We start from the raw sequence: 14407 nt of genomic DNA, 5'->3' as shown, positions 1-14407 counted from the left end.
ATCATAGCTTCAGGGCATTAAACATTTTTAGCAGTACCATCTTTCATTTTTCGAACTATGGTATCATTGTGCCAGTTGCTCATAAGTAGCACGTCTTTTGTGTCTTTCCACTTGATTGCTAATATCCCTTCATCACATACTGCTATTTCACATTCACCTCTTTCTTTTAGTTTAGTTTGAAACTTAGGTGTATTTTCACTATTTGATATAAACGTTCCTACAGCAGGAAATTTTATAGTGTCAAGTAGACGTGTTGAAGTGAAACGGTCGAAACACAAAGCAACGTTTGAACTTGGAATTGTTTCTGCCAATTTTAGAATCACACGCTCTCCCAAGGTTTCATCAGTAACTTCAGTTTCCCGCCCACTATATATGTTTGTGTCATAAACGTACCCGGTTTCTGCATATGCGAGTTGCTTGTTCCTCTTTTGATAGGTTTCAGAGGGAGATACTGTTTCAGACTGGACCTCCCTTTGAATTTCGTCATTAACTATCTACTTCAGAAGATATGGAGGCACCAGAGCCTTTGTAATCTGTGTCACTGCTATCGTCACTGTCGTGGTAAGGATCCACCTCCATATCAGATGCATTATCAAGCTCGTCCTCGATTCATCCTAAAATTATTTTGATAACAAAAACCAAATTCGTTTGCAATTGTATGCAATTACATTTTCCTTTCGTAATGAGAAACAGAAAAATTTTGAACTAAAACACGTAGAAAAACTAAAAATATTGCTTAAACGTGAATGCACGAAGAACACTCATACACGTATGGCCGGGGAATTTGGTTGTAAAATGAAAAATCTTTATTTATTCTTGTAAATCAATTTCATCACCTTCAAAATAATCCCCTCTCGATGAAATACACTTATGCAATCGATTTTTCCAATCCCCGAAACATGCCAAATAGTCCATTTCCGGTATAGCCATCAGCACCTTCTTCGATTCAGCTTTTATCTCCTCAATCGACTCGAAACGCGTTCCCCGGAGTGGTCTCTTAAGTTTTGGGAATAGCCAGAAGTCACACGGAGCCAAATCAGGCGAATACGGTGGTTGCGGAACGATATGCGTGGAATTTTTGGCGAAATGGTCACGAAGAACGAGTGCAGTGTGAGACGGTGCATTATCGTGTTGCAAAAACCAAGAGTTGTTGGCCCATAATTCTGGTCTTTTTAGACGAATTGCTTCACGTAAACGACGCATAACGCTCAAATAATATTCTTTATTAACAGTTTGGCCAGGTGGAAGGAATTCATAGTGCACCACACCACGAAAATCGAAAAAAACTGTCATCATGACCTTTATTTTTGAACGACTTTGACGTGCTCTTTTCGGTCTGGCCTCGCCTTTAGCACGATATTCGCTTGATTGGTCGGTTGTTTCAGGGTCATAAGCATAAATCTAAGTCTCATCTCCCGTAATGATGCATTTGAGCTTGTCCTGATAGTCTGAAAGCATTGTTTCACACACATCAACGCGACGACTTTTTTCCAAGAAATTGAAAGTTTTCGGTACCAAACGAGATTTGACTTTTCGTAGGCCCAAATGGTCTTTCAAAATGGTTTTCACAGATCCTTCTGATATTCCGATCATATCAGTAAGGTCTTTAACAGTCAACCGACGATTTTTGAGCACTAACTCTATTGACGTGTTGGTCAGCTGTTGACGTCGATGGTCGACCGGAGCGCTCCAAGTCATCAACACGTTTTGCACCCTCTTTGAAGTCTTTGTACCACTTACCTATAAACATTTTTCTGCGACATGGTCGAATCACCAAATGCCTTCTACAACATGCTAAACGTTTCCGCAGCCGAAATTTGATTCCGCAAACAAAATTTGATGGCACTTCTCTGCTTAATCAAATCAGACATTGTAAAAATCGAAAAATGCACTCTTGGTCGTTTGGTAAACACAAGCGTAAATATATTACTGATAATGACATTCACATGAAAGTTGGCCCAGATGTTATTAACAGTACTGCCAACTCATGGAAAAAATAGCTAGAGCGAAAGTTTAATTCCGCGAAGCTTGACAAATAAATTCACCTTACTTTATCCCCGCAGTATTGAAAGGGTTAGTGGTACCAGATGGAGCTTGACCCTTACGTTTCCTTATAGTAGGTTTCTTGTAATAAGCCTGCGTCTTTTGCGAATCTAAGTAAGTTCTGAAGCTCTAATCCCGAGAGACATTCTAACCTCTCATGTTGTGGAGCACCTAAACATTTCATTCGGGTTCTAGCTAAAGCAGGGCAAGAACATAGAAGATGTGCTAGAGTTTCGCTCTCTCTCTCTCTCTCTCATCTATCATTGCCTGTAATTCCCATCTCCTATGCATGTGCCACCAACAAATTGTGGCCGGTCAATATACCTACGATAGTTGTACATTCCTTTCTAGACAGGGCTAGCTGGTCATTAGTTGTGGTGAAAAAAAATTCCGCGAACAGCTCCGGTTGCCACGTCACTTGAGAGATTCGGCAGCGAAATTCTGCCTGTTCATTTCACATGTAAAAATGTGCTGATTTTTTTTCGTATATCACCAACAACATCTCAGTTTTCTTATAAACACATCCCCTGTTACGTCAGCCCATCAGCTGTTTATGTCAAATTCGCTGAGCGCCAGTTAACGGCCTGATATACGCCACACCTGCGAAATCTTTTCACCATAGTATTGTAATTATTTGAGCCTAGTCGGCACCACTCGATGCCATACAGATACATTTCATAAGTAGCGCCAGTCGCGTGAAATAAATAAAAGAAAAACCACATCGCAACGTAATTTATTAGCAAATACTTTGTGTTTTAAAACAGTTTCACTTATTCTTTCCAATTTTGCCATTTTGCCATTCTTACTTCCAGTCAAGCAGGCCTCGATTATCCAACCACGGCAGGATTTCTGACATCGCTTCGACATATTTTGGATTGGTATACATAGCAAGCCTAATTTTGCTTTCATCCTGGGAGGCATTCTCCTTGCCTTCATTGCCACTCTTCTCCAACAGCACAACTGGCAACACCTTAGACACAACCAAGTAAGCTGGGGAAGAAATATCTCAGTGCTACTAAATCCCACGCAAATAAAGTTGTAAATTCAATTTGCATTATTTACCTGCCAGTCCGTTTCGCAGCAAAGCCGCGTGCAGATTCCTAAGTTTGGGTAAAGGCCGGTGATATTGCAATAGTTTCAAGTTTTCGACGAGGTTATCGAAATAATAGCGCACCAGGTAATCGAACTGTGAAATTCTTATGTCCGCGGCAGTGGAGGATAATATGAAGTAGTAAAGATCATTCGCCGGCGATCCATATTTGCCAACTTGGAAGTCGATGAAACGGGTGTCTTTAATTTCCCCAAACGCATTATACTTGAAGAGAATATTATTCACCCAACAGTCACCGTGGTTGAGTACATTGAATTCGCTCGGATTGTAAACCTGGTCCTGCAGCAGGCGATCCACCAAGTAAGTGTCGATGTCGGCCTGTAAGTTGGAGATTGAAACAGAAAATTTCAGCACGTAAATCTTTATCTCACATTTGACTCGGTCCTATCACTCTTAACCATAAATTAAGGTCAAAAGATATAGAATATTCATAACGGCGCAAGCAACTTCATGTGGGGTTGACAGCCTCCCATCGGACGCGCTCCCGAGTGGCGGATAGGGGAATACTCGAGAGATATTTAGGGTAGGTGGGAAATAAAATGCCACCCGCCGACCTAAACAGGCAAATATGAACTTGATTGCAATGCTCGTCATCAAGTTGGAGAAAAATAAGTCCATTCAGTGCCTGTCTTGCAATAAGCGGCTGTTGGCCAGCGTCTGATTGAAGAAGGGAAAACTCTAAACTCTTTACAAGGCAACGGGAAACCACTAAAGTAAACTCCCACGAAAATCATACAATAGTGATTTACAAATTTAATTTAATCCGCAAGCCGGAGTTTGAAGGTCATGCCAAGACAATCTTTCCGAGTAGGCAGGATTGGAATGACTGCGGAAAATCTGCACCAAAGCTGTTGCCTCTGTCTTCACTGACGGCTCCAAAATGGAATCCAATTTATCTATTTCTTTGAAACTGCAGAATGCTGCTAGTGTTTTTGAGACAGAAGTCTTTGCGATCATGCAGGTATGCAAAATGCTTGGCGAACGTGGGAACGAGAGAGATATTATCATTCTTTTCAATACTCAGGCTGCGATCAAAGCTATGACGACGCCATGGTGCAGATCCAAACTAGTCAACTTTGTAAACAGGAGATGAAATCTCTTGGGTGAGCAGGTCGCATTTCTCTGATCTGGGTTCCTGGATATAGGAACAAAGAGGGTAATGAAATTGCTGATGAGCTTGCCAGGAAGGCGACTGAATTGGTCTACCTGGTCATCGGCATCCCCCTGACTGCTGTTAAAGGGGAATCACACAACTTATTTCTTAGGAAAGCGCAGAAGAGATGGAGCTCAATTTCTTCATGTGCAATTTCGAAAACCCTGTAGCGCCAGCCAGTACAATAGACGCAGGAGGCGAATAGTTCTGGGGACTCCACGCCATTCCATTTCCAAACTCGTGCGTCAAAATTCGCTTCTATTAGTCATGTAACACCTGGAGATCTGCTTCAGACCTCCAAATATAAACATTCATCAAGGCATAGGCGAATCGTTTATTATTTCTGCAATACCTCGAATATGCGATCGTCGTGTGGGAGTTCCCTTCTTAGCTTACTAAGAGGGTATTTCATTTTTAATTTTGGTACAGTAATTGGTAATTAAGGTACAGCCAATCTGTGTTCTATTCCAGTTGGTTTCATCTATTTACTTACTGTGAGGAAACATTGAGAGAGGCTCCGGCTCCGTGCAATTCGTTAGCAATCTCGCTACTGCTTTTGGGCCTACGACCGACTACGTAGATGAGTGAGATATCTACTGACCCGTGCGACAAGCTCACTTCGCGACTTTCTGAAGATTGTAACTGGTATCGGGTATTGGAAAAATTTTAATTAATTCTTTTTGTAACCCAATTATTTTTTTGTTTTCTCACGCTCCTTCAATCCCTAGCTCTTCTGTCCAAGTTATATGAAATAACATTAAAAAGGGAGACCTCAAGTACCTTCGTGGATATCTCTGCCCCTATGACACTGCCTATTTCAGGCCAAATCGCAAAGATGAGAATGAAATCGCGCCAGTCACGATATGAGAAATATGCAGTGCCCTCTATTGACTGCCTCTTTTGGCACAAGTTTGCAACGCTAGTTCGTTTAAGAGACGATGCCTAGTTTCACACAATGCTACATTCTTACTCACCAACTTCTCATAGTACGCCTGACCATTGCTCCACTTTTTTAGTTGCGCCAAGAAGGCACCAGATGCATTGAATTCCTTCAATAGCTCTTTATTGCTCTTCGTATAGATTCCCACAGTGAATTCCGCTGGAAATGTGCCAAAGTGCTCAACATAACACGCAGAGGCGGCGTGAAACTCGGCCATTTTCAGCAGCACATACTTGGTGTGCTCCAAGTCGAGACCCTTGATTCGATTGGCATTTTTATAGCCTCTTGGTCGCAAGTCGTCTAACAGAACATAATCCACACCTATGTCGCGATCGAATTGATACGCGCTAGGTGCAAATTTAACGTCCTTTCCCACTTGCCTGTACAACTCCTCGAATTTCGGTAAAATACTGTGGTAAACCTTCTCTTCTTTCGGGAAGAGTTTCAATAGTTCTAGTATTTTCGACATCATTTCATTGGTGTGTGGTGTTTTAAGCACAAATGACACCGTTTTTGTGCCACCATCTGCAAGAAAAAATGTCATAGAATGAAAAAAAGGAAATATTTTTCTATTAATATAGGAACCTTTAAGTGCTACGTCGAGATGGAGACGCAGCAGCATAGAGGAGAAGTTGACGCTGCTTTTTGGATCGCTCTCGAAACGCGTGTTAATGATGCTCTCGAAGTTTTCGCCTACACTAGCGCGTCCGGCATTTTCGAAAGTGACTGTTTTCAACCAGGCGGGCAAATTATCGACATCATTCTCGACGTTGCCATTCAGTGTGGACTCCATTGCAAATCTGGAATTTATATATTGGTTAGTACTTATATTACAAACATATGCATTTATAATAATGCTAGCTTGAATCTGCGATAACCCGTATAAAGTGAAATACTTAATGAATTTAAGTCTTATCCACATACAGTAGCTCTAAGCGAAACTCGTACATCCACCTAGATATCTGGTTTTACATTAAATAGGGGGAACTAGTATCGCAATAAAAACTATTTTTTTTAGTATATTCTGTGATGCATTAAGGGTACATATACCTGTAAAATTTCGAAAAAATTTTTTTTCCTTTTTTCATGAAATGTTAATATAATCCTTTAAGAATATGTCAAAAAAAATTTAGAACGTAAATTTAAGTATTTCTTAAATTATAGATCGTCGACCGTGACGACTCTATTCTTTGCGTTCGAGCGCTGGTATTGTTACGTTGTATTCAAACTTTAGGCGCCTTTTTCTCACAACTATATTTTTCGAATCGGCGTAACTCGAAAAGTTATTGATCGATCTCCCTGAAATTTTGCACACATCCTTTTTATGATATTACTTTCTATGTGAATTTAAAATTTTCGAAAAAATAATTTTTTCGAAGCAAAAATAGTAGGAAAATTCGCACCAAAATTAAGTTTTTTTAAGCATTTTATTCCGCGATTTTTTTTTCTATTTTTGTGACAAATTATGACATTAATAAACAAAAAATTTTTGGTTTTTTGTATTCAGGCCACTGACGCCGATGTTACAATGCCCGCCGACTGAGCAGCCCCACTGTGACCTTCCAGGAAGAATTGAGTGTACATCCGCCATTTTAAATGATTAAAATAAAAAAAAAAATTGCATATTATTTTAATGTATAAATAAACAGTATGCCAATTTTGAAGAAAATTTTATTAGCTTCTTCATTTTAAATAATTTTAATGAAAATCAGAGAAAATATGGCCGATCACAGGTATCTGCCCCCTTAATAATTTTTTTTGGCTGCATCAAATAAGCTGTGAGTCACTGTATATTAGGGCGGGTCGATTTGTGGGGAGGTTAAAAAATCGCCCATTGCTTTGTGAAAATCATATTCTAGGGATCAAAATAAGAAACTTTGCCGAAGGAACCATACCTCTAAAACGAATTTTGATGTCCCCCAATTTGGGTCGAACTTTTCAGTTTCTTTTCTCATGTAAAGGCCAAAAATGGTGATAGTTTGAAATGATTGTATGGGGAACCCCCCAGGAAGTTCCACGGGGTGTGCCACTGGCATGAGTGGATCGGCCGTCTAAAGTTAGTGGGGGTCGGTCATATATTTGGACTCGATTGGAGCACTCTAAATGGGTCAAAGTGGGATTTTTCGTTCGTATAATTTTCACAGTGCAATGGGCGATTTTTAAATCGACCCGCCCTACTGTATATTTACCTAAATGTGTGTAATAAAAAACAAAAAAATTGGAATTTATGATTTCACAATTTAACACGCGGCACTTCGTTTTCTTTAGTTTGATTAGTTTAAATCTCACAAATCACAAAATCACAAAGCCATTCGCTGAATTTTCACAAACTTTTAATTTCCCCTACTTTTGTTTGTTCTGTTCGTTTACTTTATATTGCAAAGGGAGCTGACGTCAGACTTGTCAAAATCGTGAAAAATAAAGTGACTGTTTTTTAATGGCGCCACCTTTGATACTCGATTCGCCTTGATTTGTAATCATTTGCTTCTTCTCGATTGATTATTCGTTATTTTAACGCACCTGAGTACAGAACCATTTCTTTCGCGGCAACGAAAAAGTTGACTTGTAGATGTCGCTTATTTGCGAGGGCGGAGCTACAATGTACCACAACCCTCGTTTAAGGGTGAAATATTCCATACAAAATCTCCCTTGTAAAGACTCACAAACATTTAGAGCTGCTGCGGACTGACAACATAGAAATAGCATCTTTTTTAATTTTATTTAATAAAATTAGAAACCAGTGCTTCTTATTTCGTTTGAATAAATAAAAAAAAATAAATAAATAAAATCTGAGACACTTAACATTTGATGTTGCCTGACTGCACAACACTTCAATTTGAAACCAGGTATATAGCCATAGTACAAGAGTTACCATGGCTTGTAGAATAACTAATGGTGTGAGACAATGTAATTTTACTTCCATAGCTCATTTCATAGTATAGCTAAAAAGCGTTTCAGAGTTTTCATATTAAAGTAAATAAATATCAGAACGCAAAGCTTCTACTTGCATAACTAAAATATTCTTTTAATTCAGAAGGCTCTATCTGTGTTTTACTCACTTGAGCTAATTAAAAAATTCCCCTATAAGAGTATTTTATGTGAATCATGTTTGTGGTGTTTTTGTGTAATTAGCCTTGCTGCCATTAATGGAATCGCGCCATGATTACATGCATAGAATAATTAATCACTTAATTACTTCAATGCTGTTGATTGCAAATATCAAATTTATATGAACACAAATATCTACAAGAGCGCTGCATATTTCACTTTCACAATCTCCATAGCAGTACTTGCACATACATATGTACATATATGCCCTCCTCCATCCTTACCCTGCTCAATTGGTTTGCTCTATTTTTGCACTTAACGCTTCTTGCTCGACACAAGAAAAAAAAAACAATTTATATGCGGACGAAATCTACACTAATTTATTTATGTACAGAGGTGAGAGGTCCGGCATTCGAAAGAGATGGCATGCGCACTTCTTATATTGCACGTCAGCCTCGTTATTTATCAGCAGCCGCACTTTTTACACAAATATGCAAACATATTTAAATGATTATTGAAATACGAAGTGTGTTTCAAAAGTAGAGTGGAGAGTGGAGAAATTTGTATCATGAACAGATGTCTACAGGTTCAACTATATAGCGAGTGTGCCATGTTTACTTTTGACTGACAATCACGAGGGTCGGACGATGATTTTCTGCTAACGAAAAAAAATGTATACAAATCTAAATTTTTTGGCCAAAAATAACACCATAATCTTGCCTCAACCTGCTTTTCTAGACTTCGAGGATGCCTTCAATAATATAGTATATATCCGGAAGCAATTACAACTTCCCTGTAGGCAGTGGGAGAAAACAGTGCGCTAGTGGAGGCGAATGACAAGCGCAAATCTGGATGACACATTCACTACGAAATTTCCGATCAGGGGTACACCCCAAGGTGGGGTAATATCTCCACTTCTGTGGAACCTAACTGTCAATAATCTTCTACAAGAACTTGAAAAAATGGGAGGTAAAATAATATCATATGCCGCTGATATTGTAATAGCAATCTCGGGGAAACACCTTCCAACATCATGTGATCTCCAACAAAGTTCTGTCAACAGACTAACACAGAATTGGAAAGAAATAGGGATTGGAACCCAGAATGATACACGAGTTCTACACAGCAGCGGTTAGGCCAATTCTCTACTATCGTATTGTAATATGGTGGAATGCCCTTGAGAAGGGTGGGGACATCAAACAACTTGACGAGGTTCAAAGACTAGCATCTATTCTTATAACTGGCGCGATGTCAACCACGCCATCGAAAGCATATCAATGTCACATATACACATGTACATACGTTAAACTTCCTGCCGGTAGATTTGCAGGAAGAATATATCGCGCGTAGCACAGCAACAAGGTTCCAAGTAAGTGGTCAAATAAGAACTATCACACCAAAATCCTGGCTGGCACTTTGGAGCTTCCCGGATTGGTGGATTATGCACTCCCGCCTACACTTGCCATTACAACGTTCACGACCCTCCTACTCTCAAGAGAAGAATGGGCACGAGACGATGTAAAACAGGGCGAGTCTATCCATGTATACACAGAGCACATGACTTCTGTAGAAGATGTCTTGATAAGGAACAGGAAGAGATAATCTTGCATCTTCTGTGCCATTGCCTGCTCTATCCAGGCGGAGATTAACTATTCTAGGCAGACAATTTTTTAACGAATTGGAAGATCTCAGTTCTGTTCTAAAATTTTTAAAAAGCACACACTGGTTTTAGGCGTGATAGTTAAAGTTCCCCGCGCGGCATCACAATGGGCTATGAGCCTGTGTGTGTCCCACAGGACAACCGCTTCAACCTAAACTTGCCTCAACCATCGTACTCAACTGACTACTGTTAAAATACCTATTAAAAGTCCGTATTGTTCGAAGAGCTCAGGCCATACTGAAGTGCTTTTTGTTCAGCGGTGGTTCGAGGATTGGGAAAAGCGTTGGCACAACTGTATTGTATCTGAGGTGGATTACTCTGAAGGTGGTTAAATAGAAATACGCAGATAAATAAATAAATATTCTTTCAGAAATATAAGAAGTCACCACATTTTTTGAACACTCCTCTTATATGTACACTGAGCGCTAGGAATACCTCGTGATGATTCACGAAACATTTGGACACGAAGTTTATTGTATAAAAAACAAGTAGAAAATAAATACTATACAGAGGGCTAGAGACATAACTTAATGTTTGCTAAGCCCAACCGAAGAATTAAGGAAAAAATAAATAATTGGCTCGTCCTCGTATTTGTGGCTTGCGTCTTGATGTTGTTCCACAAGTGGAGGGATATACAGTTTTAAGCCGACTCCGAGCATCAAATGGTTTTTTTATGAAGAACTTTTTTCATGGCTCTGGTCTGGCCCTACGCTTCAACCGGAGTTTTGGAAATTTGTGGAAATTTTATATATTTTCATGGTCTGAAGGCTTGCCATTGCACCGCTATTAGAAAAACACTTTTTGTATAATTTTGCTGGTCCATGAGAGATTCGAACATACGTACTCCGTAATGTTAGTCACGCACCAGGCCATTCGGCTACGACGGCCGCGAAGCATTACTTCCTGCAATTTAAAGACTTAAATCTTTCTACCACTTAGCTGATCACCTCTGGTTTGGTTTTTATAAGTACCGGGTCGTATTGAAAAACTGAAATAAAAGAGATGGCTGATGAACGTGCAAAAAAGGAGCATGAGCCCATATTATAGCTCCGGAACCCTTTGTGGTGTAGGCAAAGTGGCTTCACGGGGGCGTTAGAAAAGTCCGTGCAAAGTCCGAGATGTGGCACTAATGGCGCATATCCCGATTATGTTTAATTAGAAGCATTTCTTAGAGTACACACCAACTTCTAGCCAGATCGGTATATTTATTTGTGTTTGTCAAACGTTTCAATCGAGGAAGTCGAGTGATTTTCCTTTTCCCATCACCACAAGGCACCTGCTCAAGCCTCGGCAATTGCGGTCGCAAATTTAATGGAAATACTCGTAGGGTTACTACTTGGCACCCTCGGTTACTTCGGGCTACTATTCGTCTCTCAATTTGAATTTGATTCGAGAGATTAAAAAATAGGTTTACCCTAAACAATCAAGTAGTTTTTATTTTTGCACAAACTTTTCAAACGACCCTCGTATTCATGCTATTGAAGGAGGAAAATAAGTGCGTAAGAAATTATACCTGTACCATCAACCTGTTTTGAGCACCCCAGACCACTGTTATGTTCGTGTGACCATAAAAGCCTTGAGAAATGTGTGAGCTTATCTGAGAACAACCTAAAGTGAATGTTTCTGGGGATTTGACTGGACATTGAAGGTTGAAATGCACTTGATTAAACTGACAATTTCTTCATGTGAGATCTGCAGATTCTGTAGTCACCTACTTTACCCATGCCCTGCACTGACGAACAACTGTAATAAAATCCCGGGCACCCATCCAATAATATACGCAAGGTTAAATTCCACTTAGGCTCAGTACTGAAGTTTCTCTCGAGTATTGGAATTATCAGAATAGCATATACAACATTTTTTAATGGGGAAATCAAATATTTCATTTGATATTCTTTTCCCCTGTTCGGTATGAATTCTATCTCTATTTTACCAATAGCAATTTCATATAATTGAAAAATATATCTACTGTACTTTAAACGCCAAGGCAACTCATTTGTATATTTATAATGTGGCTGCTCTGAAAAAAGTTCTAGTGTGAAATTTTGATCTTATTGTTGTAAGGTCGCCATAGCCGAATGAGTAGATGCTTGGCTAAAAGTTGAGAATGATAACTGAGCTGATAACTTTTTGATGACAAAAATGAGTAGTTTAGAGCATAGTAGATATATTTTTCGTTTATAAGAAATTGCTATTGGTAAAAGAAAGATAGAATATCACACCGACAAGGGGAAACTATCAGAACTTTCTCATGGCTAGAACAAAAATGTGTAGTTGGCTGAGGATAGTGATGATGATAATATGAGTGCTTATATGATAGTCAGCTGTCTTGCAGGGTAAGTATATATATATATACACACACCCACACAAAGAATAATTGGCGCTTACACCTTTTTTTGGTGTTTGGCTGAGGTCCTCCTCCTATTTGTGGCGTGCATGCTTGTGCTATTAGAAAAATTTGCTCTATCATTTTATGTTTCATGCACATTTTGGTGTCGCACGCTCTTAACTCTTCCCTCTTAAATATATGTATGTATAAGAACCACTAAAAATAAGCCGTTAGTTAAGTGTTAGGCTAAGCAAGATTTTAGAATAAAGATTTTAAAATAATTTAAAAGATTTTAAAGAACTTTACTTGTAGAGTGCATACATGCCCTTATTTGACGGAACGAAAGTAGTCACAGGCATTACATTGTTGTTTCGCGCACTCCCGTATAAGTCATATAAAGGGTGGTTAAAATTCAAGGCCCGATGTTGAATGTGAACCACACCTATAGTAAACGTCAATTTTTTTCGGCATTTCATTTGACATTTTTGAATTTCAGACTAACTCAATTTGAACCGTGGAAAGATACTCAATCGAGCAACGCGTTAAAGTTATTCAATCTTATTATGAAAACGGGCGTTCAAATCAAAATGCATTTCGCGCACTTCGTGATTTTTTCGTTCAATTTAATGGTCCAAATGTGCGTACAATCGGAAAAATTGTGCAAAAGTTTGAGCAAACCGAGTCTGTAGGAGATGTGAAAACACCAGTGCATGCTCGTACAGCTCGTACTGCAGAAAATATTGCTGCTGTTCGCGATAGTGTGCTTGAAGAGCCGTCCACCTCAACTCGTCGCCGTGCCCAACAATTGCACCTCTCACGTTCGTCGTTGATGAACATTATGCATAAAGACTTGCATTTACAGGTACACGCTTACAAGGTGCAATTGACTCAAGAACTAAAGCCTCTTGACCATTTCAAGCGTCGTCAATGGTCAGAATGGTGGCAGGAAATGGCAACAGTGAATGACCAATTTTCGAAGAAAATCATCTTCAGTGATGAGGCACATCAGGCCGGTCAGGCAGTTACTGTGAATAGTGTTCGCTATCGTGAGATGATAACGAACTTTTTATGGCCCGAGTTGGAAGATATGGATGTGGACGATATGTGGTTTCAACACGACGGTGCCACTTGTCACACAGCTAACGAAACAATGGCTCTTTTGCGCGAAAAATTTGATGGCCGAATAATCTCACGTCGCGGCGATGTCAATTGGCCGCCAAAGATCATGTGATTTGACACCGTTGGACTTCTTTCTTTGAGGTTATTTGAAAGAAAAGGCCAGTAACAATTGAAGATCTAAAGGGTGAGATAATTCGGCACATTAACGGCATAGAACCTCAATTATGACTCAGAGTCATCGAAAGTTTGGACCATCGGATGGAGGTGTGCCGCCAAGGCCGCGGCGGCCATTTGGCCGATATTTTCTTCTATACGTAATTGAGCCATACCAATATTATCATAATAAAGAGAAATGACAATAATTGCCAAACAAGATTTTATTTTATTCAAAATGAACACCGGCCCTTGAAACTTAACCACACTAAGGTTATTCCGTTTAAGAAATCTTTCACATAGAGTTGAGTTCGCTTTTACCGAGCTTAAAATTCAGGTTGACGCTTTTCTTGGTAGAAGGCTGAGAAGGGTGAGCTTTACTAACTAAAAGTCCTATCAGGCTAAAGTTGAGGGGATTATCCATACGGGTATACACAATCAGCCTTTCAAAATGTTAATACTATCGATTTTTAAGGTTGTCACATTCTGTTCACTAGTCCTTACATTTTGCTTGCAATGACAATAAAATAAATTGCATTGTAAACACGGATCACCTGCTGTGTGTTTTTTAAATAAAACAGAAATTAATTATTTTGTACCTTAAATTGCACTTGCCGAATTGAACTGCCCGCGAAGCCAGTTTTTTTGACTGGAAATTTTTGCGCACTCTTCCATGACTTTATATCAATCGGAATGATTTTTTTACACTTAATAGCTAAAAAAGATTAAAAATCATACCAACAACATTTATTTACCTATTCCTTTTGAGTTATTTTTTGATTTTTCTTTACTTTATTGCAACGGGCGCACCCAATGTTTGCCGAATGGTTGGCGGTATTGACTGAGTGCTT

General features: G+C 39.3%; 1 protein-coding gene across 1 annotated transcript; it reads right to left on the bottom strand.

Moving 5' to 3' along the window:
• Nucleotides 1-2816: 2816 nt before the first annotated feature.
• LOC129236297 (uncharacterized) lies at nucleotides 2817-14193 on the bottom strand. Its single transcript, XM_054870598.1, has 5 exons — nucleotides 14156-14193; nucleotides 5833-6047; nucleotides 5282-5772; nucleotides 3106-3472; nucleotides 2817-3033 (listed from the first exon to the last, which is right to left on the bottom strand). Exons 2-5 carry the CDS (start codon nucleotides 6038-6040, stop codon nucleotides 2846-2848), a joined length of 1254 nt encoding a protein of 417 aa, XP_054726573.1. The 5' UTR covers nucleotides 6041-6047; nucleotides 14156-14193; the 3' UTR covers nucleotides 2817-2845.
• Nucleotides 14194-14407: the final 214 nt, after the last annotated feature.

Source organism: Anastrepha obliqua, chromosome 1 (genome assembly GCF_027943255.1).
Source record: "Anastrepha obliqua isolate idAnaObli1 chromosome 1, idAnaObli1_1.0, whole genome shotgun sequence".
Classification (NCBI taxonomy): Eukaryota; Metazoa; Arthropoda; class Insecta; order Diptera; family Tephritidae; genus Anastrepha; species Anastrepha obliqua.
This window is presented reverse-complemented; position numbering and strand designations above follow the sequence as displayed.

Bases quoted from the DNA above. Each gene is read 5' to 3' on its own strand.
- LOC129236297 (XM_054870598.1), bottom strand. From the start codon at position 6,040: ATGGAGTCCACACTGAATGGCAACGTCGAGAATGATGTCGATAATTTG. The intron at 5,773-5,832 runs GTTCCTATATTA...TTTTTCTTGCAG, and splicing joins TCTCGACGTAGCACTTAAAG to ATGGTGGCACAAAAACGGTG. The intron at 3,473-5,281 runs GTGAGTAAGAAT...TCCAACTTACAG, and splicing joins AGGCGTACTATGAGAAGTTG to GCCGACATCGACACTTACTT.